Here is an 11287-nt window from a genome sequence, read left to right as displayed (position 1 = left end):
CTGTGGGGCCTTTTGGGGTCCTACTGACATACACAGTATATTCTGAATAATATGATTTCTTGGCAGAGTGCTATGAAGAAAATGAAATTTGGTGATATGTAAAATAATGTGACAAAGCATTGCTGAGGGGTTGACATTTGAGCTAAATGACAAGGAGCCAGCCCTGGGAGTAACGGGGGGGGGGGGGGGGGCGGGGGGGGCGGGGGGAGTGTGTGTGTGGGGAGCATTCTAGGAAGGAATAGCCAGTGCAAAGGCCCTGGGATGGAAACAAGGTTGCTATGTGTGAGGAACATCAAGGAGGCCAGTGATATAATGAAGTGATGGGTTTGGGATGTATTAGGAGGTAGAGCCCATTATTGTCTTGCTTTGTCCCAATTGGGAAGGAGGGCCTTGGGGTGCAGTAGCAGAGGGTGGGCCCTAAGCTCGGCCACTTACTCCTTTCAAGGGTAAAGTACCATGTCTCCTCGAATGACACTGTGTGACTTGTATACCCTTGTTAGGAGAGGAAGGATCTAACCTGCATTATATTAAGTGCTTCTGACATGTGGCTATATTTCCATCTTCATGTATCCTGTGCCAGGGAGGAACCATTGTCATTCCTGTTTTATGGATGAGAAAATGGAGGTCAGAGACATAAGGTTGTAAGCTTATTAATATAATAGAAATACTAATCTTCAATCTAACTTTGCCTACTGACCAACATGAGTACCTACATGTATATGTGTGTCTGCCCTCTTTGGGGGTCTCAGAGCCCTCATGGCCCTGGGCTCGTTATTCATCACCCCAATCCCTGGGGTCACACAGTGCTTGATGACCCAGCTTTGAGTAGGGGTCTTTAGGGGTGGAGAGGCGCAGGGCTTCCTTACAGATCTTGGCTGCCATGCAGGGCATCGCTGGAGGTAAACATGAGGTAGCTTGTCTGGATAAAGACACCAAGGCCTGTGCATATGTAGGGGAGGCAGGATTCCCCAGGAAAGACCCTGGACACGTGCATTAGATGGGCTCTTGTTTGGGCTCCATCACCAGCTAGCTAGGCTGGCCCATATGGGTCACTCTACCCCTCCCATGGTTGAGAGCTGCCCCCTCTAAATATAGCCCAGTGGGCTGAGCTCAGGCCTATTTTAGGCCCAGGCTGGGAGGTGGCTAGCCTTCCCCAGGCTCTGGGAGCCACTGCTGCCTCCATCCTGTCCTGCTCCTGGGTGCTATTATCAGCCCCTCAACTGCCCACCGCCCACCATGCCTGAGGAGACAGAAGGTAGGAAAGGATTATGGGGGAGGGCAAAGCTGCAGGCCTATGACCCTGGGAACCACGAAGAACCACGGAGCAACCCTGCCCCATCCCACTGACCTTACTTCCTTGACTAGTCCCCAGTCACCATGTCCCAGCTTGAGTAAAGGGACTTGCCCCGTGTGCATGGAGAAACAGCTTACGTCTAGATCCCCACCTAGCCTCAGGCCCTGGTTGTCTCCTCTGCTAAGGACAGGGAAGGTTTGGCTGGCGGAGTGGGGTGGGGGGCTTCCCAGTTTGGGGGTAGTTAACTACAGGCTATGCTCAAGTGGGCGTGCGCAGGGCAGACGCCTAGCTAGTTCAGCTCTTCATTCAGGGAGGAAGCTGGGATCCAGGGCGGGCAGTGGTTCCAGGAAGCATTTGGGCATGTGGCCCAGAGACTGCGAATGGATAGATCTCTGGCCTCCTCCAACTTGGGTCTAAATGGACCCAACCATTAGCTACTTGGAATCCCTCAGCTTCGCCAGACTGACAGCTAATTAAGACTTTGGTGCCACTAGCCTAACTGCTCCACTGCATGCAAGGAGTACAGAGGTTCAGAAGGGCCAGAACAGGGACAGCCAGATTCTCCACTGCTCCAGGTCGGTCCAGCTGGTCAACTCCTTTATTACATTTTCAACATTTCAACTGAATGGGAGGGGCCCAGCACCCAGGAGTGATGGGGAATGTTTGCTTCCTTTTGGGGTTCTAACAGCATTTACAAAAACAACAACAACAAAAAAACATTTACCATGTTCTTCCTGGGAATGAACAGAATCTGAGTTCAATTTAGAGAGTATAGGGTAAGCAGAACCAAGTACAGAGAAGAATTTAATATGACCCCCAGCCCACCACCCAAACATGATTGGCAGCATCCCTCGGTTTGCTTTGGAGCACGTCAAGGGCCAGTTTCAAGCAAATCACAAAGGCCAAGTTACTGTTCTGAAAGTGATAGACTCAGAGTCCAATCACCCTTGCCCCTTTCAGGAGGCGTTATCTCAATGCTCCCTACTTTATTACCTAGCATCCAGCTGGGTATCTGGAGGTTCAAGAGGCCAAGATTGAAAAAAAAGAAAAAGTTAAAAGAAAATATAATTTTTAGGGATGCTTGGGTGGCTCAGCGGTTGGGCGTCTGCCTTTGGCTCCTGGGGTCCCGGGATGGAATCCCACATTGGGCTCCCTGCATGGAGCCTGCTTCTCCCTCTGCCTGTCTATGTCTCTCATGAATAAATAAATAAAATCTTTAAAAAAAGAATATTAAAAATATATAATTTTTAGATATCACAAAATACTTTTTAAAAGATTCTATTTATTCATGAGACACACACACACACACACACACACACACACAGAGACACAGGCAGAGGGAGAAGGAGGCTCCATGCAGGGAGCCCGATGAGGGACTCGATCCCAGGTCTCCAGGACCACGCCCTGGACTGAAGGCAGCGCTAAACTGCTGAGCCACGGGGCTGCCCTCACAAAATACTTTTGATGGGTCTAAAAATAAGTAAAATCACAAGAAAGTAGAGACCCCAGAGATTAAGTGGGCAGAAACTGGGAATGGAAGAGGGCACTCCAAGGAAAGAAACCCAATCGAATAGGTCAAGAAAGGTCTTTCTCATCCCCAGTTTGGCAAACTTGTACACATGTAATTGTTTTTTGTTTTTTTTTTTTTAATGATGAAAAGGCCTAATGGTGGCGATGTACACATTTGGGGGCTGTGGACAGTCATTCTGAAGGACAGTCTGATGATGGCTTAAGAGAAAGTCCAGGGCAGCCTGGGTGGCTCAGCGGTTTAGCACCACCTACAGCCCAGGGCATGGTCCGGGAGACCCGGGATGGAGTCTGCCTGTGTCTCTGCCTCTCTCTCATGAATAGATAAAAAAAAGAAAAAAAAAGAAAAAAAAAAAAGAGAGAAAGTCCCTACTCTTTAAACCAGTAATTTTGCTTCTAGGGAGTCTGTCCTTATTAAGGATTAGGAAATTGGGAAAACCTTCATACTCAGTGATGCATGTCCTCTCCTAGGGGTTATTAACTTTTGAAGGGAACTATAAACAACCTAAATGCCCAGGCAGCCTCAAAGGGAGGCCTCAGAAGCCTGTGGAACAGCTTGATAACAAAGGCAGGTGTCCTATTATGATGTTGAATGAAAACAGCAGGGTTCACAGAAGTACAGCCAAATCGCAAATCACAGCTGAGTCCTTAAAGCAGAGCAAAGGCCACAAGGGACAAGCACCACCTAGTGAGGATAAGACTGCTTCTGCCCTGGGGGTGTGAAGGTGCTGGCACTGGGTCTGGCCTGATGGCTAACTCACAGGGTCCAGGGTCTGCAGGGGAAACTGACAGGAAGAGGCAGGGATGAATTTCACGCACTGTGGGTTTGGTCTTCCACGACTGATAAACTCTTCTCTAGGAACGAACGAGCAGGCAGAGGAAAGCCTGAAAGTCCTTCCGGTGCTTGGAAAAACCAAAGTGACCAAGTCAAATGCACCTCTTGCTACTGTGGGTGTTAACAAGTCTGTGGGATCCTGAGGTCATCCTGGCTCCAAATCAAGGATCATCCCCCGAGATGGTTTTAGGGCCTTAGGAGCCAGTGACTTTTCGTCCTTTGCCATCTTCTCTGAGCCCCTGCTGCTGCTGGAAGCCACCTACAAGGGAGGGGGGTGACCTGCTGGCTGCTCAGCTCTGCATTGTCCCAGCAGACACCATGGCACTGACGCAGAGTCCGAGGAGCAAGGCACCACCGGCCCCCAACCACATAGAGGAGGTGCGCCTGCACCAGGTGGAATCCATCAGCGACCTACACAGCGGAGGTGAGGGGGGTCAGGACAGTGGGACTGACATGCTGGGAGGGGGCAGAAGGCAAGTACCACCCCTACCCTCCTGACGCCCCATAGGTTCGCTGCACCCCTATCTGGCCGAGCAGGTGCAGCCGTGGGACGAGCTACTGGGCATCTTGCCACCATCGCTGTGTGCCCAGGCTGGCTGCAGTCCTGTGCAAGGCCGGGGAGGCTTCCTGTTGCTGCTGGCATTGCTGGTGCTCACCTGCCTGGCGCTCGCCATCCTGGCTGTCTATCTGAGCGGTAAGGCGGATGGTGCAAGGGGCAAGTGGGAACAGAGGGCCAGGATCTGGGACCGGAGGGCCCTTCTGCACACCTGGAGGGAGCAGCTACAGAGGCTGAGGCAGTGAAGGGGGGGGGCAGGGAGGTGTAGGGTGGCACGTGGTCTCATCACCTCCATTCTCGCCCGCCCACCCAGTGCTGCAGAGTGAATCTCTCCGCATGCTGGCACATACACTTCGCACTCAGGAGGAGACGATACTCAAACTCCGGCTCGCCAGCCTCAGCCAGCTGCGGAGGCTCAACTCCACTGAGGCCCAAGCACCCAGCTGAGATACCACTTGGACCTGGGGGTTGGGAGGGTGTGTGTGTGGGGAGGAATAAAGTGGCCACTGGCAGGTTTCTCCTGACCCACTGCTCCACACTACTTCCTTGGTGAGGTTTTTGTACATGAGTCTAACCTGACCCCACAGCTACCTGCCTCTCCTGTCTTCGGGCTAGGCCTAGCCAAGTTTTCTGGGGCCAAGGACCTGCTTTGGGTGGCCCAAGGTCAGAGGAAACGACACCAGCCTCCTGGCTCCTTCTGTGGCCTGTCAGCAGCCTCTGGCTTCCCCCAGATAGCAGGTTCAGAGTCTAGAAATAGCTGCCCCCCCTGCTCAATTGCTCAAACCCTGCCATGCCTCCCAGCAGGGGTCGGGCCTCAGCACTCAAGCAGGCAGAGCTGAGTATGGGAAAGAGGGCCACCTGAGGAGACGGTCTGGGAGGGCACAGCTGAGATGGAGACAGGGGTGGTGGATGAGAGGGCAGGCAGAAACACCCAGAGCTAAGGGCTGCAGAAGGCTGAGCAATCAGTTTAATCATCTCTAATAATCTTTACAAATCAGCATATAGATCCATTCCATGTAGCCTCACCTCCCCACCTGTTTTGGCGCCATCTGTCCAGATGCCATTCCCTTCAAGAAAGTGGGTCATCCCATGGGAGCAGGGCCTGAGAAAGGACAGAAAGGGACAGCCCTCCTGCTGTCTGCCCCACGGCTCTGGGACAAGCACACATTTGGTCTGGCCTGAGACAGAGCAGGAAAAGGCCACAGCGTCGTGTGCAGGGGCAAGGGGCCAGGATCCCGAGTGCCCTGGCCTCCAGCTACCCATCCCCATGTCTGTTTTTGGTTTTGTCATTAAAAAAATAAAGCGACAATTCCTGGCAGGGACCAGTTGTTGCAGTGTCTTCTGTTAAAAACACAGGCACAGGTGTGGACCGTCTCCTCTTCAGTGGGCCCCACCTCAGAGGATGTCTGCCCGCTTGTCCCGCACACGGCTGCGCGCCTTGGTTCGGGCTTTGAAGGCAGCCGCGTTGTATAAGTGCTGGAGTGGGGACAGAGAGTGAGGACCTGGTGAGCCAGGCAAGGGGAGGCCCAGGGCTTCTCCTCTAGCCCCTGCACAGCTCTAGGCCTTTTGGCCACAGGAGCGGAGGGAAGAGTAAGGGGCCCAAGGGCGCAAACCTTCTCAAAACGTGAGATCTTGCAGGCCTTCAGGGCAGTGGCATCCAGCACCAGCACAGGGCCCAGGCCAAAGATGTCACGGAGTAGCTCATTGTTCTGAGGATGAAATGGGCAGTGAGCTGAGACTGGTCCCAAATAGCCAAGCCGGGTACCCCCCCACCCCCCGCCTGCCTTCCCACCTGGAGGTGGTGGTGCAAGCCTGATCCCAGCACGTCCTTGAAGGCGGCGTAGATGCGGCGCCGAGCCCAGCTGTCTACATAGAGCACCTCGAGACCAAAGCGTACCGACTCTTCCTCACACTCACCACCCTGCAGTGTGGAGGGACCCACAGGACAGGGCTTGGCAGCTGTGCCCAGGGAGCACTCTCACCAGGACACAGGCTCTCACACGTACCTCAACGAAGTGCAGCACGGCGCGGAAGGTAGAGCGTTGTCGCCGGCGGTCGGCCTTGGCACGGTATTTGTTGCTGTCGGTGGCCAGGGTCCGCAGGGTGCCACAGAGGGCCTCCATGTCCTCATAAATAAAATCCTCCTGCAGTGGGAGCAACAGAGGGTGTGTGAGCAGAGGCCCAGGCTCTGCAGGCTCTCAACATGGGTTTGCCCAAATCCTTTCTTACACAGAAATGGTTACCTCTTCCACCTGGCCCCCAGGAATCCCTTCTTGGCCCCTGCCTGAGCCAGATACCTCTGCTCAGAGCCCCTACCATGGCACCCGGCCTCTGAGCCTGTATTAGGGCTACCTCCCCTCCGTAAGGATCTGAGGCTGCCCTATCTTCTGTGGTGTCCCCTGCGTCCAGCCTAGGTTGGACAGGTGGTGTCGGAAGGCCCCCTCCCTTCCCTTCCCCCCGACCCCCTCACACCTCAAGGTCCCGGGCAAGCTCAAAGAGCAGTGCGATGGTCTCGCCGGCAGCGATTCGCAGGTTCACGCTTTCGCTGGACAAGAGCTGGGGCAGCCGGGGCAGCTGCCTGGGGAAGGGGCAGGCTGAGCTATGTCTGGGTTAGGGGCCTCTTCACCTTTCCCCTCCCACTCGCAGAGAGCAGTCGCTCTTACCTGTCCAGGATGTGGCTGATGTGGGTGCTGGGGCAGACGGTGAGGAGCAATGCCCAGGCTTGCAGGGCAGCACAGAGCAGGCCGTGCAGGCTGGTGGGGACCACAGGGGCTGTGGAGCCACCCGTACCACACGACCGGCTGAAAACACCTTCCAAGCAGTTGAGGCAAGACACCAGGTCCTAAGGACACAGGGAGCCAGTGGGAATGGCTCAGGGGCAGAGCTGGGGCCTAGGTGCTCTCTTACCTGTGCCCAAAGGCCACTTACTTACCTGGACATCGGCAGCAGCCACATAGCACCCCAAGCCAAGAGCAGAAGCGCACTGTTGGAAGGGGGGCAAAGCCATGCCATGGTCAGAGAGTGAGCCTGGGTTCCCGGCCACAGGGCTTACCCTTAAAGTAAGGGAGCCTCAAGGCAGGTGGAATCCACCTCTCTGCTTGGGGATTAGGGGAGCGAAGGGTGTCACAGGGCAGGAAACACTCACATGGAGCCGGGCGGCAGGGCTAGCTGTGCCATCACTGAGCACAGAGACCAGGAGGGGCTGCAGGCTGTGAAAGAGCTCCTCGCCCTTGGGACCCGGGCCCAGCTGCACACAGAGCAGGCCTAGCACGGCAGCGGCCAGTGCCTGTTCCTCGCCCTTCCCTGCAGGAATGCTTTCCAGTGAGCCCAGGCAGCAAGAGTCAGGACCCAGCCAGTTCCAGTCTCCCATGAGCCCCCAGGGCCCAACCTTTCTTGAGGCACTTTTCCAAGGCATCGGCCAGCGTGAGGCGGCGCTCCAGCAAGAAGTCGGGGAGTAAGCGGGATGCCAGGGCCAGGCGAAGGCTCTCAAGAGCACCCTGCCGGGTCTTGGCACTGGGGGATGAAAAAAGGGGATGCTGTGGGCCAGCCCTACCGGGTCACACTTGGCACAAGCTGAGCAGGGACAAGGGTGAAGGGCTGGCTGGCAGTCAGGGGTACCTCTTGTCTGTGAGGCAGTCCACATACTCCTTCAACTTCTCCTCAAGGTCCTCCTGCTGGCCCTGCTCATCCACGGCATCCCCCCCTGCAAGGCCAGCTGGTCAGCCCTGCGTCTTGCCATACCCCAGGGAATCCCCACAAAGTCCCTGCCAAACTCCCGCCCACTCTCACCGAGGCTGTCCTCTGCTGTGGTGCTAAGAAGGCTGGGGCATTCACTGGTGGTGCTACGGGCCTCACTGACAGCCTCATCCTCACTGGAACCTGAGTCCGCTTGGGTACTGCTCCGGGCACCTGGGGAAGGTTGAACACACTGTGGTAACACTTGGCTTGCCTCCGTTGATGAGCGATGGCAGGGGGTGCCTCACCCAACTTCATGACCCCACAAGAATAGAATCTTGCCCCTCTCAGAGATGAGAAAACAGAGACTGAGGTGGGAGGCAGAGGGGCTGAGGCAGGGGCCATTGAACCAGGAAGGAGGAGAAAGGGAATGAGGTCCATCAGCTGGAGAACATCAGGCACTAGGCCCAGCCTATGAAAACCTGGCAGGCTTAGTGAGTAGAGCCTCCCCTCCCTGAGCCTACAGCCGGATTTAAGGAGACTGAGCCTGGTAGAGGAAGAAGGTGCTGCATAGGCCCCACCTAGGCCTGTGGCTGAGCCTGGAGTGGGGGCCTATCTAGGCAAATCCCAGGGGAGCTCAGCCATTAGCCCAGATTATGCCTAAAACTGGCCAGGGCAAAGGTCAGAAGCTTAATTATATAATCTGTATGTATAGAACCATATAGACAGATACAGGATTCAAATTCCAGCTCCGCATTTTAAAAGGTGTGTAACCAAGTTAAGTGCCTAGCCTTTACTCCCTCAATTTCTTCACCTACACAACAGAGATGCTAAAGGACCTCTTTTGGCATAACAATCGAAGACAATAACTAAATAAACAACTAGTTATGGCTCTTCTGTGGGCCGACAGCATCAATCTGCCTTGGGGCAGAGGCCAGCTCCTAGTGGATTGGAGGGGGGGGGCTTCAAACATACTCTCTTCTTTTTTTTTTTTTAAGATTTTTTTTTTAATTTATTGAGAGAGAGAGAGAGAGAGAGAGAAGCAGAGGGAGAAGTAGGCTTCATGCAGGGAGCCCGACGCTGGACTCATCCCGGGTCTCCAGGATCACACCCCAGGCTGCGCTAAACCGCTGCGCCACCGGTGCTGCCCAAGCATACTCTCTTCTGAGCTCCCTCTGACCATCCCAGGCCTTTAGCCCTGGGTGAATGGACACACCCTGGGTGAATGCTGACCCTGAGAAATGCAGAAAGTGGAGTGGCCCCTGACCACATGAGTCCCTGAAAATAGGTAAACACGGGAGAATGTCAGGGTCAGCAAAGCTGGTATACTCCTCCGTGTGGGTGCTGCCCAGGGCCAGGGGCTGACTTTGGCAAGGGCAGCTGCTGCAGCAGAGCCCCAGATGGGTTCTGGTCACTAGGCTGGTCCCACTTCTCAGGAACTACATACTCCACGTGCCTGCTGGACAAAGTCCAGCATGCATACAGGCCTCTGTTCATCTCTTACTACCTTAACCAGCCAAAGCAGCCCCAGCCTCTCATTTGCTCCCTCCAGATGCCAGGCCTTTGCACAACTTTTTCCCTCTGCATAGTGCACTCTTCACCTTCTCAGGATTCACCCAGAAGCTCCTCGAGGATTCCTTGGTTCCTATCTGGGGCTGACACCATTTAGTGAACTTGTCTTCCAGCACCAGTCCTTCTGGAATGTCCCTACCCTCTTAAGACATCCATCCCCACACTCACGTCCCATTAGGGTTGTGGCCAAGTCTGAACTCTGCCTAGAAGGTACAATATTCCTGCACAGTAAACATATGTGTTTACTGCACCAAGACACACTCCTGTTCAAAACTGATAAGTCTCAGGACTGCCTCAGGCTGCAGGGCACTCCCCAGCCCTCTCGTGCCAGGCCCACCAAACCCCGAATCCTGAAACTTCCCTATCGCTGCCCCCCACCCACCTCGGTACCCCCAGACAGGCTAGGCCTCCCACCAATTTCCTAGTCCAGTCCAGGAAAGAACCAGGGAGTGGCGAGGGGGCAGGCTTCCTGCTCCGTCGGGCGGTTTGTCCACCACAGGAGGCAACCTGGATGGAGCGGCAATGGGGATACTGTGGCGAGGAGGCGCCCACCGCTTTAGGGCCAGTAACGCGAGCTCCTGAGCAAGCAGCACGCTCAGGTTGGACACCCACGTGGCCGCTGCCTCCTGGGGCACGTGTCGGCCGCGGGGGAACTGGGGACGCAGCGCCAGGTTGGTCGGGGCAGGAGTCTTCGCCCAAGACCCTCGGGGACACCGACGGGTAAGCCACGCAGGATCCCCACTCGTGGCTCATTAGCTGCTCTCCACTTACCCGCTCCGCGGCGCTGGCCGCCCTTGCGGGGCGCGCTACCCTTACGAGCGCGGGGCATGCCGGGAATCAGGAGCGCGGGCGCGCGGAGGGCGCGGGGTCAGGGACCCGGCGGGCGAGGGCTCCAGATCGGCCAGACGCGGGCCGGTGGGCTAAGCTGAGACTTGGGCAGACGACGGGAGCCACACGCCACATGCGACACCATCTTCGCGAGGCGCCCCGCCCTGCCAAAAGGGTCGGAGCGCCCCGCCCTGCCAAACGGGTGGCCGGGAAGGCGAGTTCTTGGCCATTGGGTTCAGACCCACAGCCACGCGGCTGAAACTACTAGTCCCAGGAGGCTGCGCGCGCAGATGACTGCCGGCCCGCCGGGCGCAGAGCACTCCGGGAATTGTAGTTTACTCCTGAGACCCAAAAGCCCACGACGCTCTAGCTGAACTATGCACCCACAATACCCTGCGTACACCCACTCCCTCCTCCCGCGCCAATGTACGTCCAGGCACGGTCGTTAACTCTGAAGCAGCCGCCTTGGAGCCGCCTACCACGGCAGGCAGGCTATCTCTCGGTACTTGAGGCTGGACATTCACGACAGGAAGAACGTGGAGCTTGGTAGAACTGTGTGAACAGTCAAACCTTAGGCAGTGGAAGAAAAAGTGACTTTATGATGAAGCAGAGGACAGAAAACAGCTTAGCACTTACAGACCTGAGCCAAAATCTTGGAGCCCACCTGTCCCTGGACGGGTCTCCTGTGACCTCTCCATGGACCCAGTGAGGAGTTGGAACAGAACTCTCGGCTGGCAACCCTAACCATCTGGAACGCTGACTCTCCCTGGGGCTGTTTCCTTATCAGAAGGGTTCAAGTGATCTCAGACGACTTTTGGTTTTAAAATGGTATAACCAAAAAATAGTAATATAAAATGGTGTAAACATCTTTTTCTGGCCCCTTCCACTTCCCAGGGATCCCATGGGAAGCTGGGAAGGTGTATGGGAAGACTGACCATAAACTGAATAGGACAATAGTGGGACAGAGTCCTCCCTCCAGGACTGGAAAAATGGCAGCAGG

At 55.5% G+C, this 11287-nt stretch overlaps 2 protein-coding genes across 5 annotated transcripts; one reads left to right on the top strand and one right to left on the bottom strand.

Moving 5' to 3' along the window:
• The first annotated feature begins 196 nt into the window (after positions 1–196).
• Positions 197–5534, top strand: LSMEM2 (leucine rich single-pass membrane protein 2). 3 transcript variants are annotated; one of them, XM_025455970.3, is made up of 4 exons: positions 197–624; positions 3681–4080; positions 4165–4350; positions 4526–5534. In XM_025455970.3, the coding sequence occupies exons 2-4, from the start codon at positions 3975–3977 to the stop codon at positions 4657–4659; spliced, it is 426 nt and encodes a 141-aa protein (XP_025311755.3). In that variant the 5' UTR covers positions 197–624; positions 3681–3974; the 3' UTR covers positions 4660–5534. The 3 variants fall into 3 exon arrangements, with proteins under 3 accessions (XP_025311755.3, XP_025311754.3, XP_025311753.3); XM_025455969.3 differs by having other exon boundaries at positions 197–638; XM_025455968.3 differs by lacking the exon at positions 197–624 and adding an exon at positions 648–1255 and having other exon boundaries at positions 3970–4080.
• Positions 5158–11213, bottom strand: IFRD2 (interferon related developmental regulator 2). Of its 2 annotated transcripts, none has more exons than XM_025455947.3 (12): positions 10952–11213; positions 8002–8121; positions 7831–7915; positions 7601–7725; positions 7358–7515; positions 7145–7195; positions 6876–7054; positions 6685–6790; positions 6219–6356; positions 6005–6133; positions 5826–5921; positions 5158–5688 (listed from the first exon to the last, which is right to left on the bottom strand). In XM_025455947.3, the coding sequence occupies exons 1-12, from the start codon at positions 10983–10985 to the stop codon at positions 5608–5610; spliced, it is 1302 nt and encodes a 433-aa protein (XP_025311732.1). In that variant the 5' UTR covers positions 10986–11213; the 3' UTR covers positions 5158–5607. The 2 variants fall into 2 exon arrangements, with proteins under 2 accessions (XP_025311732.1, XP_025311731.1); XM_025455946.3 differs by lacking the exon at positions 10952–11213 and adding an exon at positions 10231–10495.
• Positions 11214–11287: the final 74 nt, after the last annotated feature.

Source organism: Canis lupus, chromosome 20 (assembly GCF_003254725.2).
Source record: "Canis lupus dingo isolate Sandy chromosome 20, ASM325472v2, whole genome shotgun sequence".
In the NCBI taxonomy this organism is placed as follows: Eukaryota; Metazoa; Chordata; class Mammalia; order Carnivora; family Canidae; genus Canis; species Canis lupus.
This window is presented reverse-complemented; position numbering and strand designations above follow the sequence as displayed.

Excerpts from the sequence above, each read along its gene's own strand:
- LSMEM2 (XM_025455968.3), top strand. Across the intron at positions 4,081-4,164 it reads CAGCGACCTACACAGCGGAG|GTTCGCTGCACCCCTATCTG; the intron begins GTGAGGGGGGTC and ends GACGCCCCATAG. Across the intron at positions 4,351-4,525 it reads CCTGGCTGTCTATCTGAGCG|TGCTGCAGAGTGAATCTCTC; the intron begins GTAAGGCGGATG and ends CCGCCCACCCAG.
- IFRD2 (XM_025455946.3), bottom strand. The coding sequence starts at position 10,288 with ATGCCCCGCGCTCGTAAGGGTAGCGCGCCCCGCAAGGGCGGCCAGCGC. Across the intron at positions 7,516-7,600 it reads GGAAAAGTGCCTCAAGAAAG|GGAAGGGCGAGGAACAGGCA; the intron begins GTTGGGCCCTGG and ends GCATTCCTGCAG. Across the intron at positions 6,134-6,218 it reads CCGTGCTGCACTTCGTTGAG|GGTGGTGAGTGTGAGGAAGA; the intron begins GTACGTGTGAGA and ends TCCACACTGCAG.